General features: G+C 37.4%; 1 protein-coding gene across 16 annotated transcripts in view; it reads left to right on the top strand.

Moving 5' to 3' along the window:
- The window catches only part of CDC42BPA (CDC42 binding protein kinase alpha), a 310,389-nt gene that overhangs the window by 231,575 nt on the left and 53,480 nt on the right, over positions 1-25,334 (top strand). For 7 of the 16 annotated variants that reach the window (XM_044267091.1, XM_044267099.1, XM_044267097.1 and 4 more), the window contains 5 exons: positions 456-580; positions 9,804-9,909; positions 10,339-10,487; positions 12,032-12,123; positions 14,534-14,610. In XM_044267091.1, coding sequence (XP_044123026.1) covers positions 456-580; positions 9,804-9,909; positions 10,339-10,487; positions 12,032-12,123; positions 14,534-14,610 — 549 coding nt within the window. Of the gene's footprint in view, positions 1-455; positions 581-9,803; positions 9,910-10,338; positions 10,488-12,031; positions 12,124-14,533; positions 14,611-15,682; positions 15,731-22,720; positions 22,760-25,334 lie in introns of all 16 variants that reach the window. The other 9 variants (XM_044267088.1, XM_044267092.1, XM_044267098.1 and 6 more) reach the window with 3 other exon arrangements.

Genomic DNA, 25,334 nt, shown 5'->3' on the forward strand with positions numbered 1-25,334 from the left:
TGATAATTGTTGAAGTTGGCCATGGGCTCATGTGAGCTAATTTATACTGTCCATTTTTCTATATACTTGAAATTCTATATAAGATTTTATTTTAAGTAGAGGATGACATGGAGACATTTGCAGACCAAGAAAACAAACAAAACAAAAAAACAAACAAAAAAAAACGAGAGATGTTGTTACTGGTGGAACCTGGGGAGTTTTTAGGCAACTGGAGAAAAAGTTCACAAATGTAAGAATTCAGAATAGGGAGTAAGGGGAAAGCAAAGGCAGAGGAGAATTCAGAATATTTGATGTTTCCAAATTCAGTGACCAGAAAGGTATATAATAATAGGAAGACAAGCATTTTTTAGTGGAATATGGTAAGTAATCAGATTTAACAGGCAGCATTTGAGCACCTTGCATTCCTGTTCCTGAAAGTCACATATATCTTCAAGTGTCTTAAAACTGTCTTTCAGCTCACAACTTTGTATGAGAACTTAAGTATGCGCAACCAGCAGTTAGAAGAAGAGGTAAAAGACCTAGCAGACAAGAAAGAATCTGTTGCACATTGGGAAGCCCAAATCACAGAAATAATTCAGTGGTGAGTGCTCTTTTTAAATGTGTTTTTTGTGGGTGATTTGAACATATGGCCAAGTTTTCATGAATTCCAGTTGAAAAATGTTTCCCTGAAGAACATAATTTTATTAAAGGTCTGTTATTTATTATTGATCTGCATCCTTCTGTATTTTCTCTTATGTTCTTCTTTTCCCCAACTGCAGCAAGTATCCCATGTCAACTGTCCACAGCTTCATTGAAAGCTGTTATTTCTAAGAAAAGAAAATGTTATCTTAAGACAGTTGGTCCTTAAATAACCGAAGAAAATCATTCACTAGCTATAGGTTCCTTTCTAAGAACAAAATTGCTATATTTGTAATTATTTTAAGAAACAGCCTAGAGAAAAATTTTGAACCTGAAAATATGCCGTCATCTTTCATAATTACAAAAGGTTGATGCACATGTCATCATAAAAACTCACATGATTACAGTTTCATTTTATTAACTATTCTTTAAGTTCTTATGATTCAATGTAGAATGAATTACCTTAGTGACTTTCTACATTCATTATTTCATCAAATATTTCTGGTATTTATAAAAATGTATATTTCTATAAAACATGAAGGAAATTGAACACAACAGGGACTTTATTTTCTAAGGAAAACATATTTTTTAGATTTTTATAGTTACTTTTCAACTTTCTTATTCTTTTTGGCACATGGATGTTTAATTTTATGAAAACTAGTTTCTTTATGGATATAGACCAATCATTTGGGAATTTTAGTTTCTTGTAATCTTATTTTGGTTCTTTAAGCATTTTTTCCATTTTCCTACTTATTGCAGACTAACAGCCTCCATCTTAAGTCAGAAGTGGATAAACACTGTCTTTTTAAGTGATCTTACCCAAATAACTCAAGTATTTTGATATAGACTGAACTACAGAGCTCTTATGTTCACTCATTTTGGCTTATGAATGTGACTATACAGTGCATAGCTAAATGAAAATGCCCAAATTGAGGAAATTGTTTGTGTCCCAAACAGTATAGTATCATTAATGGTTCATTAATGTTAAATTTATGTCCTTATCAAATCTGCATTTCTGAAGCAAATTCATTCTAGTCTTTAGCCAAGTTTATAGTATCAAAAATTTATAACTCATTTATTATGTAACCAAATGTATAATTAAACTATTGCTGAAAATGACTTCGTAGAAGAAAAAGATGATCTGGCCAAAGCCCCAGTTCCTAGACTGCTGATCTTTTCCAGCAATAGGCATGATCGGTTCAGATGTAATGGGAAGTGTTTCTACTAAAGTAAAGCAGCTTTATATTTTTTTTAAGATTTTATTTATTTATTTGACAGAGAGACAGTGAGAGAGGGAACATAAGCAGGGGGAGTGGGAGAGGGAGAAGCAGCCTCCCTGCTGATCCAGGACCCTGACATCATGACCTGAGCCGAAGGCAGATGCTTAATGACCAAGCCACCCAGGAATCCCACTAAAGAAGCTTTAAATGTAGATTCTCTGGAAAAGGGTTAGTAGAAAGTATTAAGGTGAAAGTTTTTACACGATACCATAAAACACTCATTTTAGGCTTTTCACATTCAAGTGAAATGTGCGGAAGAAATCAGGAATGCAAGCAAATCAGTTTGCATAAAGCTGTTATTTAGAAATGGGCTAATATATTAGGGTACCTGGGTGTCTCAGTCAGTTAAGTGTCCAACTCTTGGATTCAGCTCAGATCATGATCTCAGGGTCGTGAGACTGAGCATGCTGTCAGACCCCACACACTCAGCACAGAGTCTGCTTGAGATTCTCTTTCTCCCTTGGCCCTTCCTCCTGCTTGTACTCTAAATAAATAAATAAATAAATAAAATCATATATATATATATATATATATATATATATACTACTGTATTAGATAACTAATTAATAAAATCTAATAAGGTAAAAGTAAAAGGTATACTCCCTGATCTCAGAGTTCTTACCTACTTGAATGTTTAATCTGAGACATTCTGTTCCTGCTTAACAAGGCAAGAGTCTCAGAGTCTTTCGAGTTTTTCAGTCTTGCTGTATTAAAAAATGAAGGGATGCTGGAGACAGGAAGATGGTGGTGGAGTAGAAGGGCCCTAGGCTTACCTTGGCCCACAAATACAACTAGATAACTGTTGAATCATACTAAAACCCCCCAGAAACTGGACCAAAGACTGACAAAACAAACTCCACATTTAAAGAGAGAGAAGAGACCACATTGAAGAAGGTAGGAAGTGTGGAGGCATGGTTAAGGGAAGAAACAAATCCTGACTGTTGCAGAGGAGAGGTACCCATAGTCACAGAGAAGGGCAAGAGGGAGGAACACACAGGGGAATGCACAAGGAGAACACCTACCCATAGCCATTGTCTTGAAAATGAGAGAGGTTAAATTTCATGAATTCTTGGAATCAGCAGGAATTGAAGACTGGAGTTTTAGAGGTCAGCAGGCTTGGCTGAAATAGAACCTGGAGAGTACTGCACTGCTCTTGGAAAGAAGGCAGGCAAACAACCCAGGGGCAGATGGCATGGAAACAGCAATCTGAAGAGTGCCTGGGCACACAGTAGGGAGGTTATTTGTTCTTCTTGGAGTGTAGCCCAGAGAGACCGCATTCATGGAGAGACCTCTCTCAGAACAAAAGGAGCTGATGGCACCATTTTCCTCCCTGGCCCCTCGGCGTAAACACAAGGCCACCTGTAGGAAGATACTGGCTGCCTAACTTGGCTCTACCAAGTCCCACCCCTAGCTGCTCTGGTAGAACTGCCCTTCTCAGTCACACTTACCTCAGCTGTAGTGTGGTGCCCCCTCTCCCCAAAGACTAGCACAAACCCTTGCCCATACTATGTCTCCTGACCAGGCAATTTTACAGGGTCTCCAGTCCAGTGGAGGTGGTGATAGGTCTCATTTCACAAGCAGACCAAAGCAAACACAGTGAAAACTTATTACATTCAGGCCAGGGATCAAACACTGCCCACAGCAGGCAAGGAGACCCTCTATAGACAACTGGCTCGAAGGATAGAGCAACCAAAACACAATAACAGAGCACACGCAGCACACACTGGAGACACTCTCTAATGTATCAGGCCCTGGGCATGACATGACCCCTTTTTCATAAGGCCATTACTCTCAGGAGCAGGAGACATAACTGACTTTTCTAACATAGAGAAGAAGGCAGAGACTTAAAAAAAAAAATGAGAAGGCAGAAGAACTTATCCTAAGTGAAAGAACAAGATAGAGCCATGGCCAGAGATCTAAGCAAAATAGATACAAATAATATGTCTGATGGAAACTTTAAAGCAATGATCATAAAGATACTCAGTGGACTTCAGAAAACCATGTAGGACATCCACTGAGACCCTTACCACAGCGATAAAAGTTTAAAAAAGAATTAGGAGGAGTGCAATAAACACGATTAGAAACACACTTGATACAATGAACAGCAGGCTGGAAGAAGTAGAGGAATGAATTAATGACCCAGAAGTCAAGGCAAATCAGTGAAGCTGAACAAAAGAAAGAAGAATTACACAAAATGAAAATAGACTTAGGGAACTCAGTGACTCCCTCAAATGTAATAACATTTGTATTTTTGGAGTCCCAGAGGAAGAAGAGCTAGAAGGGGGGGTAGAAAATTTATTTGAAGAAATAATAGCAATAAACTTCCCTAATCTAGGGAAGGAAACAAACGTGCAGATCCAGGAAGCAGAGAGAACTCCCATCAAAATCAACAAAGCAGGCCCACACCAAGACAGATTGTGACTGAATTTGCAAAATAAACTGTTAAGGAAAAAATCTTAAAAGCAGCAAGACAAAAAGAAGTCAGTAACATATAAAGGAAAACCCATAAGGCTTGCAGGAGACTTTTCAACAGAAACTTGGCAAGGCAGAAGGGAGTGATAATGATATATTCGAAGTGCTGAGTAGGAAAAACCTGCAACCAAAAATCTAGAGTAAGGATACTCTACCCAGAAAGATTCTCATTCAGAATAGAAGGAGAGATAAAGAGTTTCCCAGACAAACTAAAGAGTTCATGACCACTAAACCAATTCTGTAAGAAAGATTAAAGGAGACTTTCAGTGGAAAGGAGATACCGGAAGTGACAATATGAAGATAGGAAGCAGAAAAGCAGTAAAAAATGAGTAGTGTTGTAAAAAAAACAGTCAAAAAACTTATAAAAGAGGATACGAAATATAATAGCATCTACCAAAACAAGGGGAGAAGAAGAGAAAAGAATGGATTCAAACTTTTAAACAGCTGTCAACTTAATATAGACTGCTGTATGCAGAAGAGGTTATATAAAACCTCATGGTAACCATGTATCAAAAACCACTAATAATGGGACGCCTGGGTGGCTCAGTTGGTTGGACGACTGCTTTCGGCTCAGGTCATGATCCCGGAGTCCCGGGATCGAGTCCCGCATCGGGCTCCCAGCTCCACGGGGAGCCTGCTTCTCTCTCTGACCTTCTCCTCGTTCATGCTCTCTCTCACTGTCTCTCTCTCAAATAAGTAAATAAATAAAATCTTAAAAAAAAAAAACCACTAATAAACATGCAAAAAATAGAGAAATAAATCCAAATTTACACTAGAGAAAATGAGCAAACCGTGAAAGAGAAAAACAATAAAGGATCAGAAAAAATGTTCAGAAACAACCACAAAACAATAACAAAATGGCAATAAATACATATCTATCAATAACTACATTGGTTATAAATGGACTAAATGCTCCAATAAAAAGACATAGTGTGACAGAATGGATAAATAAACAAGGTCCATCTATATGCTGCCTGTAAGAGACTTACTTTAGACCTAAAGACACCTGCAGGGGATGGAGAACCATTTTTCATGCAAATGGACGTCAAAAGAGGCCAGAGTAGCAATACTTCTGTTGGACAAAGTAGACTTTAACAGACAGATAAGGGTACTGTGTCATAATAAAAGGGTTAATACAACAGGAACATGTAACTGTCATAAATATGCACCAGACATAGAAGTGCCCAAATACATAAACAATAGGAAACATAAACTAATCAATAGTAATATAATAACAGTAAGGGACTTTAACACTCCACTTACATCAGTGGACAGATGATCAAAACATCAACAAGCAAACAGTGTCTTTGAATGACACTCTGGACCAGAGGGACATAACAGATATACTCAGAACCTTCCATCATAAAACAGCAGAATATACATTCTTTTCAAGTGCACATGGACATTCTCCAGTATAGATCACATATTAGGCCACAAAACAAGCTAATACACTTTTCAGTACGATAGAAGGTAGGATAGCCTATAAAATTTAGTACTCTGCCTTCAAGCAGCTTATAACATAACACTGAAAAGTTTAAAAACTAATGTGACCAGATCTAGAGATTAGTTTTGAGACTTATATGTAAGTTACCCCGTGTATTACACAGTACTGATTTTCCTATGGGAGCATGGAATAGAGTTACCTCAGACTGGGTGCTTGAGAAAGTTGGGGATAATCATTTGAACCTATAATGAATTTTCTGAAAACCCTGAGGTTAATAACAGGTCCTATATGTAGGTTGACTGATTCAGTGTTTTCATATAAAACAGTAGAAAATATGATGGTGAGTGAAGTTACTACTTTATAGTTATGAATAATGGGTAAGAATTTGAACTTTATTTATAAGAATAAGAGGGTTTTTGTAAAGGATACTGGCATTGATTAGATGTTGCGTTAGGAAGACAACTCTTACAGTGGTGTTCAGGGTGACATGGAGGGAAGTTTGGGGAAAACTGAATAAATAGAAAAGACCTTGCGGGAGAAGAATTGATAGGACTTAATTATGAAGGAAGATCAGGAGATGAGAAAGAATTTGTATTTCTGAAATTCTGAGTTAGATTAAGAAGATGATGGTATCGGGGCACCTGGGTGGCTCAATGGGTTAAGCCTCTGCCTTCGGCTTGGGTCATGATCTCAGGGTCCTGGGATCAAATCCTGCATCGGGCTCTCTGCTCAGCAGGCGGCCTGTTTCCTCCTCTCTCGCTCTCTCTGTCTCTCTGCCTACTTGTGATCTGTCTGTCAAATAAATAAATAAAAACCTTTTAAAAAAAAAAAAAGAAGATGATGATGGTATCACTGAAATAGGAAAGTCAGAGAAGGAGCCAACTTTGGAGAAGATAAAATCAATTTTGTTTGTGTTATTTTGCTTGTTGGTGAGTCAGGGCTTATCCTTAAGACTCCTCAGTACAGAAATGCACTTTTGAAGAGAGTACAGAAAGATTGTGGGTAAAGCATATAAATTTGGGGATTTAATCCCTAGTCAATAAAGCCATTGAAGTTGTTGAGAACTTTTTAAGGAGGAAAGACAAAACGATAATATGGTAGCATATTATAGGGCAGCATATAGGGCATATAATAGGGCAGCATATAGAAGGTAGAGGGCAGCTCGGAAGGTGTATTCATAATCAGCAAAGGGTCAGATATCAATAATAACACTTTTATTTCCATATATTTAAATTCCTTCACATTATTTGAACTGTTCCTCATTCATTAATCTTCATTTATGGATAATCATAGCTTGTACTGATTACAACATAGTATGTTCCAGGCATTGGGCTGAAAATATAGGGGATTCTCATTCAGTCATTACAACAGTCTTAAGAAGCAGGATCATTATCTCCACTTTGTAGGTGAGATAGCAGAAAGCTAGAAGGGGGTAAATGACTTAGCCCAAGTCCCACAGCTGGTGAGCAGTGAGCTAGGATTTGAACCAAGGTCTGTTTGACTCAGTCAAGTTCTAGTCACCCTGTTGTGTGTGTCCTACCTCCCTGACATTTTAAGGACCATATCTTATAGATATTCTCTGTCTCCCTTGTATGCCTCCTGCAGTGGTATTAATAACTATTTCTGCATTAATTATTTGGAAGAGCATGGGAGGAAAGGATTAGCTATGGCAAAAGAACAAAATAGATTGAAATTAGCCTTTTATAGTTGAGTAGTTATTTGAATAAACTGGTTTCAGCAAACTAGTTGAAGTAGAAATCAGACCTGAGAAAGTATGTACAAGTGAGTGAGGGGTTATATCCTAGGGTCATTGGATAGGAGTTGTATCACAATGTCAGGGAGAGGGACTAGGACAGGAACCTCTCTGGATTAGGAAACGTCGTTTCCTAATATGTTTACAGTAGTCAATGGAAATGAAGAAATTGAAAACATAAGCTGTTTTCAGAGGAGGTAATTATTTGTTTATATGTGGGATGAGGAATACACTTAAATGACTTGGCCAAAGAAAAGGTGAGGGACTTTCTTGCCTCTACAATTTAAAAAAAAAAAAGTTAAAATGGGCACAAGTCAGCTTATCCAGATGGCCTAGAAGAAAGGGCAAGACGGTGCTAAGCTGTGGGAAGTGAGAATTTAAGGATTAAGGTTGGAAACAGACAAATAGCAGTGATTCCGAAAAGGAATTGTAGGGGACCGGGGCCCACTTGAACTTAATTGGCAGGAGTTTGTAACTGACCCATCTTTTTCTTTTTCTTTTTTTTTTTTTTAAACCCTTTCCTTCATTTATTTTCTGTAGCCAAGAACATAGATACAGCTTTAATAAAAACTTGAGACTTAGTGGGGAGACCACATGGGTCAGGGAATGTGAAGGTATTCAGCATGCAAATAAAAACAAAATTACAAGAGATTGGTTTTTATTTGAAACATTAAACAGCATGACAGGCATGTACAAGAAGTCACTGCTTTCCGGAGTTAAGGAAGCCTGCTGGAAGACGCATAAGCCAACATGGCCGTGGTAGGGCCCTAAAGCGATGCTGGTTGGGCTGATTAGCCTGGCCCTTTCAGTGATATACAGTTTTCTTAAGTGTCTTTCTCGGTACTCTATAAAAGGTAATCTTCCTTCATCTTCACTTATTCTTTATACTGTAGATCAGATGATTAAATCAAAAGGTCGTGGTCATTTGTGATATCCAAAGTTAAGGAATTTTAAAGGAAAGTGCCTCCCACTACACAAACAATATTTTCTAAAATCATTTTCCTTTAAAATGCCATGAAAATATATATAGGTATAGAGAGCCTAAAGATATGTAAGAAACTAGGCTGGGCAGCTTTTTACAATGATTGTATCACTTTTGTTGTTAGATTCTTTTGCTTGTCCTCCAGTACACCTTCCCATCTAAGAGAAAAGAGAACCAAATCCCTTTTAAAGGGCCTATTTAAGATATATGAATAGAGATATATAAATTTGACTCCTCAGGAGTTGAAATTCTAAAAGATGTTAAAGCCAAGTTCAGGATTTCAGTTTGTCTGCTGTTTGCATCAGATACTTATGGATATACCTGAAATATATTTTCCTCATTACTATTCAGTGGCCTCAATTGTATTCATGAGAACAGCCAGCCTTCCCAAAGGAAGTGTTCCAAAGTGTTCCCCAGAGTGTATTAGAATACACTTCTAAGCACTGCAGACTTCAGCTCCTCTTTTTTTCTTTGTACCAATTATAGCTTTCTATATACTAATTGTTTTCATTCTTCTTTAGGTTAGGACATTCTTTTATAGATTTTCATATGCTGGCAGTCCTTATCCTTGTCTTGCCCTTGTTTTGAAGGAGATGTAATAAAATACAAACTTACTATTGATAAATTCTAAAATGTAGAATGAATGTCAATGAATATAGATTGAAAATATTTCTGTCTAGAATCATAATAGTTGCATCAGCAAGATAGTCATAAGACAGTTACGAGTTTCAGTAAGCTTTAATCTTTTCCTTTTGGTTGGTATTTTATTGACCATTTTAGAAAACAGAGGAGGTTTATTGCAGTACAACCCTGATTTTTGCAGAATATTTTACTTTAAATGTTCTAAATATAGGGTACTTTAGTTTTTAAAATGATGAGTTTTGTTTTCATAAGATAAACTGGCAGGACCCAATTAATGAGAAATCTTAATATTCTTTAGAAATCATGTATATATGTGTGTTTTTAATGTAAGATTAAAAGAGTATTCTTTGGTTCAAGGGTGAAATTTCACTAATTTATCAGGTATAAGTCATTTGAACTTTCCTAAACATGGCCAGCTTTAATTCTTAGATAACTGAAACAGTTTAGTAAACCTCTTCCCCCTTGTTGTCAGGCAGTAGTGCTGTGATAGACCTTTTGAAAGAAGACATTTCAGTTATTTCTTGTATGAGGCTTTAAAAACACTGTATTTCTCACTGAGGTTTTTCTGTTTGTGTTACTTTTGTCCTTTATCTATATGTGTATGTATTCCAGGGTCAGTGATGAAAAGGATGCACGAGGGTATCTCCAGGCCTTAGCTTCTAAAATGACTGAAGAGTTGGAAGCTTTGAGAAATTCCAGCTTAGGTGCTCGAGCAACAGTAAGTTCTGCCATTTTGCCAGGAGAATTACCATAAGGGGTGGGTAGGGAGGCTCAACACACTATAATAAATCGGAACACTTTTATCAGTTTGTCTAGGGTTTAGTTCCCTGGAAGGTTTTTCATGAGAATTCACTTAGTCCAAGTGTTTGCCAGTTCAGGAAGTCATAACACATCACTGCTTAACCGTAACTTGTATAGTAGCCGTTATTGATAATAATTATGAAAAAATAAACTCCTTTATGTGTAGGTCCACAATTATTTCTGAATTTAGAGAAAAATAATATATTTTCACAAGCAGTGTTTCAGTTCTGTTCTGTGATCAGAGGAAGTAGTGCTTTTAAGTAGGTTCTAAATTTACTTGCATTAGTGAATTTAAACATTAAGGAAAAAATAGGATGGGGCTAACAACAGTTATATTATTTGGTAGGATATGCCCTGGAAAATGCGTCGTTTTGCAAAATTGGATATGTCAGCTAGACTGGAGTTGCAGTCCGCTCTGGATGCGGAAATAAGAGCTAAACAGGCCATCCAGGAAGAGCTGAATAAAGTTAAAGCAGCTAACATCATCACAGAATGGTAAGGTTGAATGACAGAGTCTACTAGAATAATTTCTAAGGTGGTCAAAAAGTATTTGGGGAGAAGTTACTTATTTATTTCATACGTATCACTTTTTTCTTTTAAGTAATGTCCAGAAAAATATATGAACATTTGAAAATGAATAGATATTTTCAAACCTTATTTGCAGATACAGGATTTTAATATAACCTTGTTTTCCTCTGACTTGTCCATAAAGTGGAATTAATAGTGCTAATTAATATTTTATTATTTATTTTTCCCCTTATTGGTAAAATTCAGTTGACTCTCAAATTCTCTTCCATTAAATTCAAAATTCTCTCCTTTACAAGAGTATCATATTTGTATAAAAAAGCAACATATATTCTGGGCAAAATACAGTCATCTGGGGATTCTGGCCTCTACCATAGATCTTTTACAAAGGAGGTTTTCTTGATAATAAATTTCATAATAGTATAACAAATACTAATTTTTTCTTCCTATTCATTTATGCTTTATGAAAAAGTATATTCCTCCACAGTCTGAGATAATCCTGGATAATGCCATTCATTTCTTCAAGCCTCATTACAACAGTAGAGCAACTTATACTCTGAATAAATAAATGATAAAATGAAAATCTTAATTGTACCCATGGTTCAAGAATAAGTCCATATTGGTGATATAGAGAAACAGTAGAAAGTTTGTGTTAATAATCAACATATAAATAGAAAAATCCATTTGGTGCTGGAATAGCAGAGTTCCAGAGGCATTCATCGTGAAAAGAAATATAGTCCCATAAATTCCGTTTGTAATGGTGTGAAGCCTTAGTCCTTAAACTGTAATCATTAATGTTTTGAATCCAATTAAAGGTCAGCTGTCTAGCACCCCACTGAATTATAAACTCTTGTTACAAATAATCCAGACATAAACTAAATATGTTTTGCTTAAATGTGCTAGGATGACATTGAAAATGCAAGAGAATGTTTCCTGGAGAATGTGAATCGATCCTAGCACAAAGAGCTGCTGAATGTCATTCTGTGTTGCAGTTAGAACAAGTGTGAGCTGCCTTCCCGTGCCTGGGACATAGGTGTTTGCACATTTGCTCATAAACCAGACTGACTAAAACTGGAAACTACAGATGTACTCATTAAAATGGTCCACTTTCATGGTTCTCTGTGGAAGAGTCTAACAAAATCCTTAATTTAACCTCTGATTTTATGACATTTTAAACTCAAATCATTTAGCTCCAAGTCAGCATCTTTTTCTATAAAAGGCCAGATACTAAATATTTTCAGCTTTGCGGACCATATTGTCTCTGCCCACTCAACTGAGCTGTTGTACAAAAGCAGCCAGAGACAGTCTGTGAATGAATGAGTCTGGCTGTGTTGTAGTAGAAATTGGTTTGTGCAGCAGTAGGTGACCAGCAGGACTTGTCTTTCCTGCGGTGGCTTGACTTCCCTGACTTGATGGGACTGACTAAACCAGGCAGCTCTGACTACGTACTGTAGGATGGCTCACTAACCAGCAGTAAAAATAATGACACTTTTCCTTTTTTTCCCTTACTGAAGTAAACTAAAAGATTCAGAGAAGAAGAACTTGGAGCTACTCTCAGAAATCGAACAACTGATAAAGGACACTGAAGAGCTTAGATCTGAAAAGGGTATGAGAATGTGTTTTGCATCAATCAGGGCTTATTCTGTTGTGAATGTATTTTGTTACCCGAGCATCTGCGTACGTGGAGGTCGGAGAATTGTTCACACTAACCACGCTGGTACTCACTGATGGATGTGTGTATGTGTATGTGACACTCACTCTCGCTAGACAGGTCTCAGAGTCCTTCTGTGGTACCTAATATACCTGGCTTAAAGATTTGATAGGAACAGAAAAACTTACTTTGCCATAAATTGGACTGTTTTGTTTTGTTTTTTTTCAGTGCCGTGGATAATTTCACAAATAAGATTTTTGTGATTGGAAAAAAAACTTTTTTTTTATACTTTATACTCTTTTTCAAATGGTGTAGGATTCACTTCCACGGTAGTTGAGAAAACAATGTATGAAGTAACTAAAGATTAATCGAATTCTGTGTTAGAAGGCAATACAGTGACGAACTGTTTTGGCACTTCATTGTTTTCTTCCACGTTTAATTCTTAAACCGCCTGCCTTGCGGAATTTCTCAGGATTTATTCCCATTTTCTTGAAAGCATTACCTGCGCATGTTTCCACCAACATGAAAAGTAACTCAAAGTGCGTGGCGGCTATTACAGGAACTTCCTAAACTTCCTTTCCATAATGTGGGCATTAAGAACATGAGGATTTAATAAAAAGGAATTCAGAATGTTGTTTTCTCAATGAAGGGATCTCTTACATGCAGTTACTAGATTATCCTGGGGTGCCTGGGTGGCTCAGTCTGTTGAGCATCTTACTCTTGATCTCAGGTCGTGAGTTCAAGCCCTGCACTGGGCTCCATGCTGGTCATGGAACCTACTTTTTAAAAAAAAAGGAAAGAGAGAAAGAAATTCATTGTCCTGACAAAGTCAGTATTCCTGACTGAATAGTGAACTAATTAATGGCTTTACGTTATGCATACATTATGTGGTTCCCCTATTTCTCAGTCCTGTGACACAGTGATGTCTAGCTTGTTGGGTCTCTGTATCTGCTTTTAAAAATTGTGGAGAAAAAATAAAATTGTGGGGGAAAGAGAGGGTATCACATAAACCAGTTGACATGAAAAACCCTTAAAAGTAGTAGATGTTCAAAAAATTTTTGTCTGTTGAATTTCCTAGTGAACAGGAAAGGAAGGAACCCAGCAGAAGTGAATTAGGAACTCACACTGAGCACAAGGCTTCACATTAAATTTAGAATCAAGCAGAGTTTTCAAACATGAAGAGTGGAAGGGAGCTGCATTATTTAAGGTGTACAGGAAAAAGAATATGTAAGACCTGGAGGACCTGTAGCCCTAAAGGCAGTTTATACAGAAGAGAGACAAGTGCAGAGTGCGACTAACACTGACTGCATCATTTTTAGAATAGATCTAAACTTGCAGAAGAAATAAGTTAATCATATTGCTTTATGAAAGCATGTTAACCTATAACTTTTATTTGGATTTAGCACATTGTAGAATAATAAAATTTTACTTTATGTTGTAACATAATGTACTATACTATTTAAATATAATAACATATTTATATAATGAAGGCAAGGATATTTTTTTCTGCTGTTTACTAATATATCCTGGTATCTAGACAAGGTTTAGGCACATAATAGGCTCCCAGTAAATATTTATTGACTGGATGAATTTCTGAACATAGTTCCTCATCTGGCATCTGTGATGTTTGTTATTAGGGAGTAGTATGAAAGCCACACAGATTAGTTGATGTCACTTCCTAAGGATATGGAATCAAAAATGGTGCTTGGTTGTTTCTGCTTTTTCCTCGTTAGTATTTATCATTATATACATATTTTAAGAATTATTTTGGAAATTATGCATTTGATGTTAATACCATAACCAGCAAATAGGCATCAACTTTTAAAACTTTACCTGAGAAAAACTAGGGTGTGAGTGATTTATTCTATCAATAAAACAATACCTGAAATCAAACTGAGGCCTTGACAAATGTTTTTTCATAACTAAATACATTTGTTTTATCACTACATTATTATAAGAGATTATTTATATTAGTGCATAGTATATGTTTGCTAAGAGATTTTCAAAACGGAAACCTTATTTGGTGATAAAATTAGCTGAGAAAAATCAGATATAATCATGTTTTTAAAATTCTCCCAAGTCTACCAGAATTTACTGTGTTTCTTATGATGTGCTAAATGGGAAAAGAAAGAAATTCAAGACCTCAAGTCGGGAAACAAATATGTCCTGGAGACTGGTATAACTGTTAAGTGGTATTCCAAGAAACACTAATGTAGTTTATTAAACATGTAGAGTTAATAGTGTTGATCAACTTTAAAATATGGTAGCTTGTGAACAGCTCTTAATAGACTCAGACAGGAAAGGTTATCCATTAGAATTAGTTTAAACTGTTCTAGTTTTAAAAAAAGTTGCTGCTGTCTTCTAGGTATAGAGCACCAAGACTCACAGCATTCTTTCTTGGCATTTTTGAATACGCCTACCGATGCTCTGGATCAATTTGAAGTAAGTATTAAGCTTTTCAAGTATTCCCTGCGGTCCGTTTAAAATTCACTTTGTGATTTGAAATTCATTCGCAATGAAACTGTTTTATTGACTCCCACATGAAAGGACCTAGAATCTAAACGTGTTAGGAAAAGAGTATGTTCTGCATTCTTATAGAAACTATAATCACATTTGTATTTAAGAAAAATTTAAGAAGATCTAAATATGAGAGTTAAAACATTTAAAAGAAATTTCATCTCTTCCCCTGAGTGTTGGCAGAACAAATCCGAACACTTGAAATAATTTTGACACTTTTCTTTTTTGTCCCAAGCATAGAGCCACAATTAAAAAAAAAAAAAAAAGTGAAAAAGGTCAAATCTCACAATAGGGCAATGCTGGGTCTAGCTCCAAATCCGTTCAATGATTTTAGAAGTTTACAATAGGAATACTTTTTGTTAAAAGTATTACATAGAGTGTATTAGGCAGTATATTCCATAATAAACGAAATAGTGACTCTATGACTGTCCTTCTTTGGGGCTTAAATGCTTTAAGGGGGAAAAAAACAATTTTCTGATATAAAGTATATTTTTGTCTCAGAAAATTCAAGTTAGTGATTATATCTTTGTTAAATAATCACAAGTCTCTATGCAGAGCACTGTTCTAGGTGCTGGATGGAGATAGAGTAGTGACCAAATTTACTAGGTCCTTTTCTCAGAGAGGTTCCGTGCCAGTGGGAGCAGCTAGAGGCCAAGAGATTCTGCTACTCACTTGTAATTATTACCCTTCTAAAGTGCTTCATTTAATTTGAGTATTAATGATTTGCCATGCACTTCATCTTATTATATTTTGGGCACAATGTATGCATTATATTTCATTCCTTTGGGAAAAGGAAAAAGAACCACACTTTTAAAAGTAATTAATGGATTTCTAAGTTTCTAGACAAACGATGCCAATGACTGCTTTTCTCATTTATTTATTTGAATTAATGTCATTTGCCTTTCAATTGTTTTACAAAATTTTTGATTTATTATTTGTTCTTATTAAATTGCTTCATCCATATTTTCTATTTTTTATTGCTGTATTCGTTAAATAGGATTCCTTTTCTTCTTCCTCATCTTCACTGATTGATTTTTTGGATGACGTAAGTCTTTGCTTTTCAAACCAATGCATCCTTCAGTAAAAGACATCAGTGAATTGAATTGAAGAATTTTGCCTAGTAATGCAGTCAGTTTTAGAAATATCATACCTGGTAATTTATTTGTGAGACAAAATTTGCTTTTTTCTTATCTGAAATATAATGAAGAGTTTATTAAACATCAGAAAGTGAAAATGTACTTTGAAAAATGCTTTGGCCATCAGAGAATCTTTATTTCCTTTCTTTGTAACAATTCTGAAGACTGGAAGGCTTATTTGATTATTGTAACTATATACATATGTTTATAAAAATGCTCATTTTTATATTTCATGGTGATTTCTATTTCACATTCCCCTTTTTGGCACTTTGCCATTTTTCTCTGTTTGAAGTAAACTTCTGGTGGTAAAATCAAATCATAATATCCGAGTACAAATCAGTTTTTAATGCTGACAGAATTTCACTTACAATGTGGAAATGATTGCGTTAACATATGTGCTACATGCACTATAAATTGACTGCACTACCATTTTCTCTCCTAAATTAATAATATCCATTTGATAATTTAGAAATCCCTAATGTATATTATTCATTCTGTTTACTGAAATACCAAATGTACACATTCTCTCTATTCCACATTAAATTCCACATTCAAAATCCTTGTCATGTCAAACATATAACCTTTCTAGAAACTGGAAAATAAAATGGGTTCAAATGCAAATGTTCTACATAGCACCAGTTTTTCAACCAGGGAAATTTTTGTATGTCTGATTCTTTGTGTTTTGCTAAACATAATTCTTATATTCAGAAAAGTATTTCGTATAATTGTCCACTTAAGAAAACTCTTGATCTAGATTTTTTTTTAATTTTTTAAGTGATTTTTTTTCTCTTTGAAATATTATACCCAAGTGTACTCCTTTCCATTCTAAATGGAAGCTATTTCATTATTCTTGAGACAGTTGTTCTAGTTAATTCTACAGTGCAATAAAAAGGACTGTCTTAAGATATAATCGTATTTCATGTTATAATCTACTGTATGTCTCACTGTACTAAAATATTCAATATAGTATGTCCATAGAAACATCTTTCACTTGAGAGAGAATGGGAAGGAAGTTCGAATAAATGATTTTAACTTCCTTCCACTAGATAGAAAACATTCCATTTTTTTTCTAACAAACTCTTCTCTGCATTCCGTTTTCTCCCATAAAAACAATGAATGTAGAACCTAGAAGTTGTATGTATTTTGACAGATAGTTTTGTTCTGCTCAACCCAAGGGCTGCAGGAATGTGCGTTGTCCGGCGCCCACCTTGTCTCTGCTCCATTGGCCGCTGCCTGTAGTGACGAAGCCTCTGGCCTTCCGTTTTATCCAGGAGAAGGCTTTCTTGTCCTTCACCCACTAGCACTCAGCCTCAGTGCAGTTCACGTGTAACACTGGGTTTCAAACCAGCACAAAGGAACTCCTATCGTAAAGGGAAAAGGAGTTGAGTTGACACATGCTGAATCTTTATGAGTGAGGCTTTAGCTCTTAAAAAGCCTGGCTTTTCCTTCATTTGCTTCCTGAGTTCTCTTCTTCCAGTTTATTGGTTAAGTGCATAAGGGGACTCCGATGCTGCCTCGACCACTTTCTGGGTGTATGGTTGGGAGCGAGTTCCCTAACCTTTCCATTAGGTGAGTGCCAGTTTGCTCATCAGAAGAGCGAGGATAATAGTAATAGTGGTACTGCCCCAGAGGTTGTGTGCGAATGTAAAGAAACAGGTGTGTAGAGCCCTCAGTAACACTGGTTATTGTTTAGTTATTCGTAATAGGCCGTTCACCTCTCTTCCTGCATTCCCTTTAGCTTTCTTTCTTGTCCAGGAATCCAGTGTGGCTTAAATGTTTCCTTGGCCTTCTGCTCGCTTTCCACCCCCCACCAGTTTGAGTCAGTGTTCTCCGCGCGTATCCAGCCACAGGATCACTGCACAGTGAGGCTTGCATGTCAGGGAGAAGGCCAGAGTAAACTCCCATTTAAAAAAAAAAAAAATGCTTGTATTCTTCACATTTTACGGCATAACCTCTGTTTATAGTTGATTATTACAACTGCTCTTCCCAGAGTTATTATTCATTTCATTCTCAAAGCTGGAGTAGAGTGATGTTTTGAAACATGGTATTTGATCCTCAGCATGCTTGCGTTCGATATCCGGGATGCTTAGTGTGAAACCCCACTTCTGGTACTTCCTTTCTCTTCGGCACTTGGAAGCTTAAGGAATAGAATCAACCTTGATTGTTCTTTGCGCCAAAACTCGTTAAGAGTGTTGAGCAAGACTGCCCCCCACCCCCATAGTAAGTGGATTGTAACCCTTAACTAATGCATACAACGCATCCTCTGGTCATTCTTTCTAATTTCTATTTCCGAGAAATAGATGACATTGAAGACCTAGAATTTGAATTGCAATAGGAACTTGTAGGTTTGGTAAGGGGTAAAGCCGGAATTCAGCCAGATTGCAGAAATGAAACATTCTTTGGTGTCCATACACCATAGATCTTGCCCATCTGCTCCCTGTGGCCTAGTGACCTCATCCTGCCCTCTGATTGTCTAGAACCGTACCACCAGCACATCCCCTCCTCCAAAATGATGCTTTACTTTTTTCCTTAAACCTCTTTATGGGTCTATTAACACAATAATTCTTTTTACATGAAATAGTACCCAGAATCACTCTCCCACCTCCAGTTTTTCCTCAGTGTGTTTGCTTGTTAGTTCAAAATTTAAGTGAATGCCAGAATTTCTAGCAATATAGGAACACATTAGGAACCGTAGGCTTTCCTGTTAAGTCGCGTGGTTTAGACAACTTTCTGGTGAGTCAAGTTTCCAGCAAAAGCAGCCTTGACAGGAGAGCAGTGTATGCGACCCAGGTCCTCCCCCCAACCCCCACCCCCAACTCAGGTGAAGCAGAAGATGGTCTCAGCACCTTCTTCTGTAATTCAGGACAACTTGGGTAGCTGGACTTTTCTCCATGTAGAATCATAGGCTTCTGACAGAGAAAAGAACCACAGAAAATATTCAGTCCAGTGCTTGTACCTGTGGTTGGTCACAGCATTCTCCCAGTAGTGGATTATTTACTCCCCCATTAGTAAAGCTTTAGGATTCTGTCTTTGTAGGAATAGAGAAGGGTTCGCAACAGGATTATGGATGACATTGTTTAGGGCAGATGGGGAGGGGTTAGTTCATGGTAAACTGACGTCACTCTGACCACTTTATGTCTTGAATCGGGCATTCCCCAGTGCTGTGAGATACCAGTGATGGCAGTGAAATGGACTCCAGGGTCCTTCTGCTGTGGAAATCATTTCCTCTTGACCTTGTCTTTTCTTGAAGTCCCATACACCCAGTCCTAGGCTACCTGGGTGGCGGGAGGTGACCCCATATTAGGCCACCCCCAAACAGGGTGAGGGGCAGGCAGAGTCAGCAGCTTAGGCTCTTCCCCATCTATTCCGTGCATCGCAGTGGCCAGAAGTCCGGGGATGATCAGACCGGCTTGCAAACTTTCCATCCTGTTCTGTTCATTTTCTTCTTTTTGGTTGAGCCCCCAAAATACTTGGCTTGACTGTATTAAAGGTCATACTAATTATAGTCCTATAAGTGAACTACTTGTTCTTTATATTTGGTAAATATATTGTCATTTATTAAATCTATGCCAGGTATGTTTTGAGTTTTATTTAAATTATAATTCTACGCTCTGCTCATATGGGCCAAATTCACAAAAAATGGGAATTGCCCTCTCACCTGGCAAATGAGAATATGCCATCTCGCTTTCTGGAGGCCATCTTACTCTGGTGTACTGAGGAGAGAGTAAACCAAGGAATTAAAGGTGTAGAATGAGAAGTTCAGACATGAAGGGATAGAGTTAGTCCCAATAGTCCCAACTGTCTGGTCCTCCTAACACTGTTCTCTTATATCCTGGCATATGACAAGAAGTAAGTATCTGAGAGTATTGGCAGGCCAAATTCTACTCCTTGTTTGGCTCCGTAATAAAATCTTGCCAACATGTCCTAAAATATTTCATTTCATTCCTGGCTCCTAGCTTCCTTCTCTCATCTCTTGCTTTTAGCATCATCCCCACCCCCACCCCCCCACCCGGCTTCTTCAATAATCTAATATAACCCATCACAGAAATCTGAGGTTTGACAGCATTGTGTAGCTATATCTGGGGAAAGTTGATCAGATGGGAGAATCAATGGAAGATAGAATTTTAAAATATACATTATGAAGATCTTTTAATCCTGTGACCCAGACCAGGCCTAGATCCTTGTGAGAAATTGTGACATTCCTGATATTTCCTCTTAACTTTTTTTTTTTAAGATTTTATTTATTTATTTGACAGAACATACAAGGAAGGGGAGCAGCAGGCAGAGGGAGAAGGGGAAGCAGACTCCCTCAGACCAGAGAGCCCGATGAGGGGCTTGATTCTCGCACCTTGGGATCATGACCTGAGCTGAAGCCATACACTTAACTGACTGAACCACCCAGGCGCCCCCTGATTTTTCCTCTTTCAGTTCTTTTTTTTTTTTTTTAAAATCTTCCATCCACATATTAAATACAACCCAAAATTAAACTCTTCCATTTCAGAAGATTGTAATAAGCAGGCCTTCCCTAATTTAGGCAGCATTTTATATTATTTTATATATACAATGTGTTTTTTATTGTATATTATATATCTTAACATATTTAGATAATCTAGAGAGAAAGAACCATGACTACCTAGTCTTTTACTCTTCAGTATCTTACTTTATAAGACCTTTGGAATTCATTAAATGAATCTTAAAATCTATTTGCCAGATTATTTAAGATAAATTACTTCTTTTGGTTTCTGCTTATGTGCTTACTTCCGTAATGAACCAGAAATTTATAGTGGCAGTTTTACACCAGATATAAAATGCACAGTTTCAATGGGAAACAAAGACAGCATACTGCTTTCTAGCATATGCTGGAAGACCAGTTTCACTGTTAGTAGATAACTGTGCTTGTGAGAGTGTGTATAAGAGAAAGTGTGTGTAGTGTGTGTTCTTCCAATTGTATTATCAGGAAATAGTCTGATTTCCCCTTCTCTATTGAAAATAAAAATATCGCTGTCTGACTTCCAGGTACACCCTTTAGGAAGAACATTATTCCTTGGTAATTTCATACCATTATTAGCTTTATATAGTGCCAGCCTGGACACTGTTGTCCTTCATATGCAGGGCTGGTTTTGAGAGACATGTTGACTTGTTTTTAGCAGAGTGGCAATATAGTTACTTTGAGCTACTCCTGGTTTCAGCACACTCCCCACTCTGGTCTAGAAGTGTAGGGATACCCAAAAAGTAAAGATATCTCTGTTTTAAACATCTCAGCACTTTCTACACTTTGTAGTTTGCACAGTGGTTGTTGCTAGGATAAATCCAATATAGAAGTAGGCCTAGAAATGCTGCTCTTGCTGTTAGAAAACAAATCCATAGTTAGACTGCACCGGCTAGAAAGCGACGAATGCCATAAGAAATAATTAGGTATAAAGTATTGCAGAATGTCAGAAGGATTCGTTCAGTATTTATGAAGGATGGTTACATCTACAGGCTTTATGATAAGCATGTTGCAGATCCTCAAGGATCTGAATCTGATGGGAAAACCACACATATAAATAAATAATTGTAACACAGTTGGGAGAAGCACGATGATAAGAGCTACAGACTGTCATGCAGTGTCAAGGAGAGCTCCCTGACCAGCCTCGAAGGCTGCAGAAAGGCTTTCTGAGAGAACCGAGGGCTGAGCAGGTCCTCGCGGAGGGACTGGTGTGGCCCGCAGAGTAAGAGGAGCTGAGGAAGACGGGTGTGTGCCAGGCAGGCAGCCTGTGGTTAGGGAGGGGAGTGCTGCTTACAGCAATAGGAAGGACTGGACGAAAACACAAGAACTTCCTTAGGAACCTGTAGGCCTTCTAATCCTGGTTTGCTGTTAGCTCTTTGGGACAACGTATTCACGTCATCCGCCTTCCAAGTCTCCTAGAAGGAAATAAAGGTTTCTGCACACCAGTCTGGCAGAGTTGTATAGATGACACCGACCACCTGGAAGGGTGTTTCTTATCCTTCCAGTTTTCTCTGAGCTCCATAGCTCCTGTAGGTCAGTTTATAAATTCCCTCCTCTAGGCCCCACTATAAATCCCCCCGCCACTCAGCTTCCCAGAGAACTCTGCTGCTAACCTCCGTCACGGTGTTTGTGACACTGATGGCCTGGTGTCTTCCCCACCAGTCTGTGAACCTGACCTATTGCAAACCCTCAATAGATGTTGTGATCTGTTGAATCTAGGGAATTGCCAGAGGCAGATCCAGCTTACATTTATAAAATTCTGCTGTTCACAGATCACCAAGTTCCAGACACTTGGGAGACATTTCAGTACAGTTATTACCTACTTACTGTTATTGCTGCTTTTTCCTAATTACTTAATCTTTAATGTCTGAAAGGTGAAGGTCCTTCTTGACTTGAACCTAACGTCTCGTCAGGTTGGACAGTATTGTTGAAGTAACTTTTTGTTTTAATCCTTCATCAGTAGTCCTGAAGGCCTAATTTAGCTTTTGTCATTTAAAAGCCTCATCTTTGAAAACCAGAAGAATTTGGTAGGTAAAAGACTGTATTTTATTAAATGCCATCTGGCAGTAAATCCGAATTATTTGGATCCTTTTTGTTCTCACGTTTTCAGTTGTTCCTCCCAACCTTTGCAGAAAAGGAACTGTCCATCGCTTGATGGAGCGTTATTTTGTGGGTCACTGTTTGCCCGGGGTCCTGTGAAAGCTTGACTGTCATTGCAGACCGAGTCTGAGCAACGGTTTCTTTACTGTCCTATCCTCCAGTTTTCCCCGAAAATACACGTACTTTCAGCCTATCAAAAACTGTGTCTTTACGTGTATGTGGATATACTTTGTCTGTTAACACAGTGACAGCCATTGAGAGTCGCGTGTGAGTATTTGTAACGTGTCGTATTCTCCTTTCTTTGTTGAAGCGCTCTCCGTCCTGTACTCCAGCTAGCAAAGGCAGACGTGTAAGAAACTACTGCACTGTGTGTTCCCACCCCATGCCCTCCACCCTGTCCCCTTCCCTTCGTGCCTGTGGTTGCGGAACACGCTAACGTCTCCGTGGCAGACTCCCGCCCTTACTGCATGCTGTGTGCGGCTGCTCCCGCTATCGCTACGCTGCCTTTCTGCATTTTCTTTTTTCTTTTTCTTTCTTTTTTTTTTTTTTTTTGGCTTTGGCCGTAAAGCTTTAGGAATGTTCGTATAAATTTCAGTAACCAAACTACTATAAAATTATAAGATGTCTTTTTAATCTTTACTAGGGGAAAAAAGTGATCCTAATATATGCTTTCCAAATTCATCATCTACAAAGTATAAATGAATTTCTAAATAAGAATCTGATATAAGCAGATATGTAAAGATTTCCTGGAGATTTTAATTATGTGGGAAAAAAGACATAGATGATACATATTATATAGAATTCAAAAGAATTTGGGGCAACTTACAGATCTTACTGATTATAATTTTTAGTAAATCAGTTCTGCAGGAAACTTTGATAGATTATTTGATGTATGTAGTTTAGAGGAATATCCCTAAATATATTTATAGATTTGAGGCAATGATATTAATAATAAATCGTTTATACTCTAAGGTGTTTCCAAGATTTTTAAAGATATTGTGACACTGTATATATTGATAACAAGCTATAAGCAACATCCTATGCTGATGCTGGCCCAGTATTTCTCAGTACTAAGGGGGCCAGCCACTGTCTGTATCCTGCAAGATTCCTTACATGCCCAGCATCCACCCCAACATCAATATACAGAACATACACACCCCCTAGTGGAGAAGCAGGGGGTTCGCTGACATTGTCAGCTCTGGTTTTCACCAGCAACGTAAAATAGTAACATGAAGAAGAAACATCTGTGGTAGAGACAAGCTTTTGAACTTTCACCTGTCAGCTTCAGAACCACTGCTATTGATCAACACCTTGATCAACAGTGTTGATTCCTATCAACACTATTGGAAAGGAGCTAGATGGTGGAATTCTTTGGTTTGCAGAGAGCCTGGGAAGCCGTAGGCTGACTCCTTCCGGTGTTCTTATCTTTCAGATGTCGGGGTGCATTGATGCACAGTAAACGTGATGAATCCTTACTTAGCATGTTTTTCCAAACCACTGTTTAATAATGAGTAAGCAGGTCAGATACCAGTGGTTTGACCAGTAGAACTATGACTTTAATATCTCATTGATTAATGACGTTTCTTAAAAGACTACTGGTTCAACTGATTTTTTTTTTCTTCTGATATTTAGAGAGTTAAAACCATTGGGCACTTGTATTCTGAGTATGTGTTAAGTGTACCCTATAACCTCCAGAAAGGAAGACCAAAACTTTGTGTGCCCAATTATATTAGGGTTCAAATCATCAGCCTGTGAATTGACTGAGTTTTTAATAAGTTCTTTCTAATGTGGTTATAATTCAGAGAGATTTTCTTTTTTCTGGTGAAGTAGAGTTATATCTCTCCTGCCTTGCAGACTTCTAGGGGCCTTGGCCTCCCAAAGTACTTCTGTGAATCTTGATACAAGGAAAAATTTTTGATGGAAATACTGTTCAGTCTATATCTGCATTCTGTAGGATATGAATAAGCCTCACTTAACTAGAGCCTCTTGACGTATATGTGTTTTTCTTAAATGCAGATGGTAGGCTTGATAACCTGTTTTCCAGGCTTGCTGGAAAGCTCATTGGTTATGTATCTGACAAATTAAAAAACCACCTGTGAAGAGTGGTGATGTCTCTGGTGGAGCCGAGGGAAGAATCACTGACTCTTCAGCAGCCACAGAGAAGCATGTCCCAGGGATAGCGAGGTGCCTGGATGGTCCTGGGAGGCAGCAGGCTGTAGGACACAGGCGGTTACCATTCCCAATGGTAGCCTTGACTCCAACAGTGACATACAATTGTGTTATATGCTGCTTTCAGACGAGCAGTAGGTAATACTTTTATAAACTTGAAATTCTTACGATTCCTACATGGCCTACAAGTGAGGTATCACTGTTCAAGGTTCGCTGTGTTTTTATTTCTAGTCTGCTATGAGTTGCCATCTACAGTTTGAATACTTACATTCTTTTTAAGTGTGTTACCCAGTTAGGCATAGCCTGAGAAAGATTCATTATTAATATTAATGCCTGAATGCAAGTGGTTATGGAAGGGTCCACAGTGTTTTCATTAATAGTGAGAAATATTGAAGGTCTCATTTTAGGTTACTCCTTTGGAGTTTAGAAGAGAGATTATACATAGCTAACATGTAACTTAACTTTCTTTTGTTTTCTGAGAACATTTGTAAATTTTCCAGAGTGGATTTTCAAGTCAATATATTGAAAATAAGGAGAAATTTTCAGAAAGAGTCACAGACTATATTATTTGTAATTAGCAAGATTGCACTTGCTAGTTGTAACCTCCAGTGATTTATTTATTCTTTGCTTTAGGGCAATAAAATACTAGATTCTCTGTTTTCCACATGATATGGCATTTCCATAATATTGTTTTTTATCATAAGCTCAATTAACTGAAAAAATTATATTAGTCTAAAGTTTGAGGTTATAAAGTG

Source organism: Neovison vison, chromosome 10 (genome assembly GCF_020171115.1).
Source record: "Neovison vison isolate M4711 chromosome 10, ASM_NN_V1, whole genome shotgun sequence".
Lineage (NCBI taxonomy): Eukaryota > Metazoa > Chordata > Mammalia > Carnivora > Mustelidae > Neogale > Neogale vison.